This window comes from Heteronotia binoei, chromosome 9, assembly GCF_032191835.1.
Source record: "Heteronotia binoei isolate CCM8104 ecotype False Entrance Well chromosome 9, APGP_CSIRO_Hbin_v1, whole genome shotgun sequence".
NCBI classification, from domain to species: Eukaryota; Metazoa; Chordata; class Lepidosauria; order Squamata; family Gekkonidae; genus Heteronotia; species Heteronotia binoei.
The window spans coordinates 126152052-126155934 of NC_083231.1; the positions used below are offsets into that span (position 1 = coordinate 126152052).

Consider the following 3883-nt stretch of genomic DNA (forward strand, 5'->3'; position numbering starts at 1 on the left):
GGGCTTCTCTTCTGTTCTTATGTGTCACAGAGTGTTGGACTGGATGGGCCACTGGCCTGATCCAACACGGCTTCTCTTAGGTTCTCATGTGACACAGAGTGTTGGACTGGATGGGCCATTGGCCTGATCCAACAGGGCTTCTCATGTTCTTATGTGTCACAGAGTGTTGGACTGGAGGGGCCATTGGCCTGATCCAACACGGCTTCTCTTAGGTTCTCATGTGACACAGAGTGTTGGACTGGATGGGCCATTGGCCTGATCCAACAGGGCTTCTCATGTTCTTATGTGTCACAGAGTGTTGGACTGGATGGGCCACTGGCCTGATCCAACACGGCTTCTCTTAGGTTCTCATGTGACACAGAGTGTTGGACTGGATGGGCCATTGGCCTGATCCAACAGGGCTTCTCATGTTCTTATGTGTCACAGAGTGTTGGACTGGATGGGCCACTGGCCTGATCCAACACGGCTTCTCTTAGGTTCTCATGTGACACAGAGTGTTGGACTGGATGGGCCATTGGCCTGATCCAACAGGGCTTCTCATGTTCTTATGTGTCACAGAGTGTTGGACTGGATGGGCCACTGGCCTGATCCAACACGGCTTCTCTTAGGTTCTCATATGACACAGAGTGTTGGACTGGATGGGCCATTGGCCTGATCCAACAGGGCTTCTCATGTTCTTATGTGACACAGAGTGTTGGACTGGAGGGGCCATTGGTGTGATCCAACAGGGCTTCTCTTATGTTCTTATGTGTCACAGAGTGTTGGACTGGATGGGCCATTGGCCTGATCCAACAGGGCTTCTCTTATGTTCCTAAGGTGAGCGGGGGGGGAGGGCTGGGACCAGGCCCTCTCGCTGCCTCTGCAGCATCCCCTCCTCGGGGGCTTGTGGCTTGCCTTTCTTCCATGGCACCCCAGGAGTGCTCTGCTCGGGGCACACTTCGCTGTCTCTGCCCTGCTGGGTGCTCCCAGGCCTTCCTTTGTGTCCCAAATGCTTCCTCCTCAGACCCTCTGGGGAGGTGGGGGGCAGGGCTGGAAGACGGCCATTCGGAAGGGGAAGAGGAGATCTGTGGCCCAGCACGCCTCCCTCTGGCGCCACTGGCAGCTCCTTCCTTCTTGGGTGTTCCCCGGTTGTCTTTCATCATGAGAAGGCAAAGTCCAGGGGTGTGAATGGGTGGCACTCCCTGGCTGGCACAGTTCCCTCTTTGCGGCTTTTCTGTGGTATTTCAGAAGCTGCTTGTTTCTGTCCTGCTTGTGTGGAAAACAGGCTTTGATGCCCTCCTCCAGTGCCCCCCCCAGGCCTCTCTCTCTCGTGTCTCCTCTGCACGCACATTGCCCCCCCCCATGTAGACATGGTGTTTCTTCGCTGACCCTGTGCTCTCTGCCTTCTCTCCCTGGTGCCTGGGCAGAACCTGTCCTCCCTGGATCTCCACGGCTGCAGCCGGATCCCCTCGGCCACCCTGGTGGACCTGTTGGAAGGCCTGCCGAGCCTCACCAAGCTGGGCCTGTCCGAGACGCAGTGCGACACCCGAGTCCTGTCAGCCGTGGGCAGCTCCTGCAGGCGCCTCCGCGAGCTGGCTGTCTCGAACTGCAAGAGGCTGTCTGCGGCTTCCCTGCTCCACCTGGCCTACGATCCCTTCACGGCCTCCTTCTGCTGCCCGAGGCTGCAGGTGCTCTCGGTGGAAGGGCTGGAGCCCACCGCAGGCAGCCACGACTTGGTTGGGGCTCTGGTCTTTCTGCTGCTGGCTCTGCCCAGCCTGAAATCCTTGTGCCATTGCCTGGCCTCCAGGGCGGTTGCTCTGATCCACACCCAGCGGTTTGAGGGAGCTCCGCTGGCCCCAGGGTTTCCCTCGCTGGAGGAGCTGGTACGGGGCAGGCGGCCCACCCACCTAGGCCAGGAGCACTGCAGGATCACGCTGCCCCTCAAGAGCCTGGCCGAGGTGGGGGAGCCCCTCCTGCCTGCTGTCTCTGCCGTGTGTCCAGACTTGGAGGAGATGGCAGTTCTCCTGGGGGACAGCCCCGGCGTGGGCCACAGGTTCCGATCGTGGAAGACACTCACCCACTTGACTCTGGATTGTGAGGAAAAGAGGGGTCTGGGGGAGCTGGTGCCGCAGTTGGTGGGCCTTGGGGCACAGCTCCACTCCCTCTCGCTTGGGGGCTTCTCCTTGGAAGAAGAGGCAGCCTTCCACACCTTGATGAGCTGCTGCCCGACCCTCCGGACATTTAGTGCTTCCCTCACCCCTCCAGTGGCATGGGGGGCTGATGAGTGGCAGCCAGCGAGCGAGGCCTTACTGGAGGCCTCCAGCCTCAGGCCTCTGAAACTCCCCCGGCTCCAGGCTTTCCGCCTGCTGTTTGCTCCCTGTGATTGCTCCTCGTCTCCCCCCGAGGCGGTGGTGCTGAGGGCCAGCCTTGTGTCCCTGCTCCAGCACGCCCCCCACTTGGAAACCTTGGCCTTGGTCTGCCTGCCTTTCTCTTTGGACGAGGTCTTTGAGAGGGCTCTGGAGCCCTCGGGGGCAGCCTTGAGACACCTCCAGAGGCTCTCGCTGTCGCACAGCGATGTCTCCCCTCGCACCATCTACCAGCTGCTCTCTTCAGACAATCAGCTGAGCCACGTGGCCCTGGGGGGCTGCCCGGGCATCCACCGGAGGCACCATTCCGAGTTGCTCCGGGTGGTCAGTCAGCAGGGGCTGGATGTGGGCATCACTTGGGATTGAGAAGCTGCCCCCCCCCATTCACCTAACCTGCCTCACCCCCAGGGAGTAGGGCAACTCAGCTCCATGGGCCGGGTCTTCGTAAAGCTGGGCTGGTGGAGGAAGTGGGGCTGGAACTAGCACAGTGAAATGAGGACAGACAGCGTGGCTGGATTCCTTGAACAGGCTCTTACTTGAGCAGGTTAAAGACGTAATCCAGACAAAGACACCCTGGAAAGTGCAATTGGTCCAGAATGTGTTCGCTCGACTATTGCCAGGGTTAGCCACGTATGTTGCCCATTTTGAAACAGCTACTGGGGCTGCTTTTCCGTTTCGGTTCAAGCCCTTTATGACATGATGGGACCCACATATTTGAAAAACTGCCGCTCTCCGTATTCCCTTGTGTGGCAGCTACAGGCAGTAGGAAGCCTTCTGCTGGCTCTCCCACCACTTAGGGCAGGGTGTCAGATGTGCAGCCCATGGGACCAGGGTTCCTTCTAAGCTGAGTAGTGTGAGTTAGCTCACAGATTATTAGCCTCCAGCTCACACATTTTTGTCCTAGCTCAGGAAGGATAACTCGAGAGCACATTAATTGATGCAGTAGCTCACTTTAATGCCAGTTGCTCACAACTTTAATGCCAGCAGCTCACAAAGTAGAATTTTTGCTCACAAGACACTGCAGCTTAGAGGGAGCATTGCGTGGGACATATCCGGCCCAGGAGTGACTGACTGCCTCCTGTGTGCTCCCAGCCACTGCTGCTGTGTGGAAAAGCCTGTCTGAGGGGGAAGGAAAACAATAGTGTACACCAGAGAAACGCTCCCCGGCTCTCTTCTTGCTTCCTCCAGTGGGGCTGCTGCTTTGCCACGCCTGTCTTCCCTTGTTTGGAGAGGGTGGAAGGAAAGACACAAGAGAAAGGACCTTCAAGACCACCAAAGTTTTATTCCAGGTTTAAGCTTTCCTGTGCAGGCACAGTTTGGGGAGAGGGAGGTTCTCCTGACAAGCCCTGGCTGCTGTTTTCTTCGAGTCCTGAGCACACACTCGTGTCAAAAAAGGATGGGGGGCACAAAAGAGATGCATCTCGGAGAAGGAGGGTTATTTTGGCCCATGCTGAAAACCTTTTTAAAGATTAGATTTCTAGGTGCATACCTGGGATTTTATTTTCTTTCAAAAAGACCCTGTTTAGGGATTACAACAC

General features: G+C 57.3%; 1 protein-coding gene across 1 annotated transcript in view; it reads left to right on the forward strand.

The window, feature by feature from the left end:
• LOC132577653 (uncharacterized) overlaps positions 1 to 2711 on the forward strand; it is a 4751-nt gene extending 2040 nt beyond the window's left edge. Inside the window, exon 3 of the mRNA XM_060247442.1 lies at positions 1407 to 2711. Coding sequence (XP_060103425.1) covers positions 1407 to 2711 — 1305 coding nt within the window. The remainder of the gene's footprint in view (positions 1 to 1406) is intronic.
• Positions 2712 to 3883: the final 1172 nt, after the last annotated feature.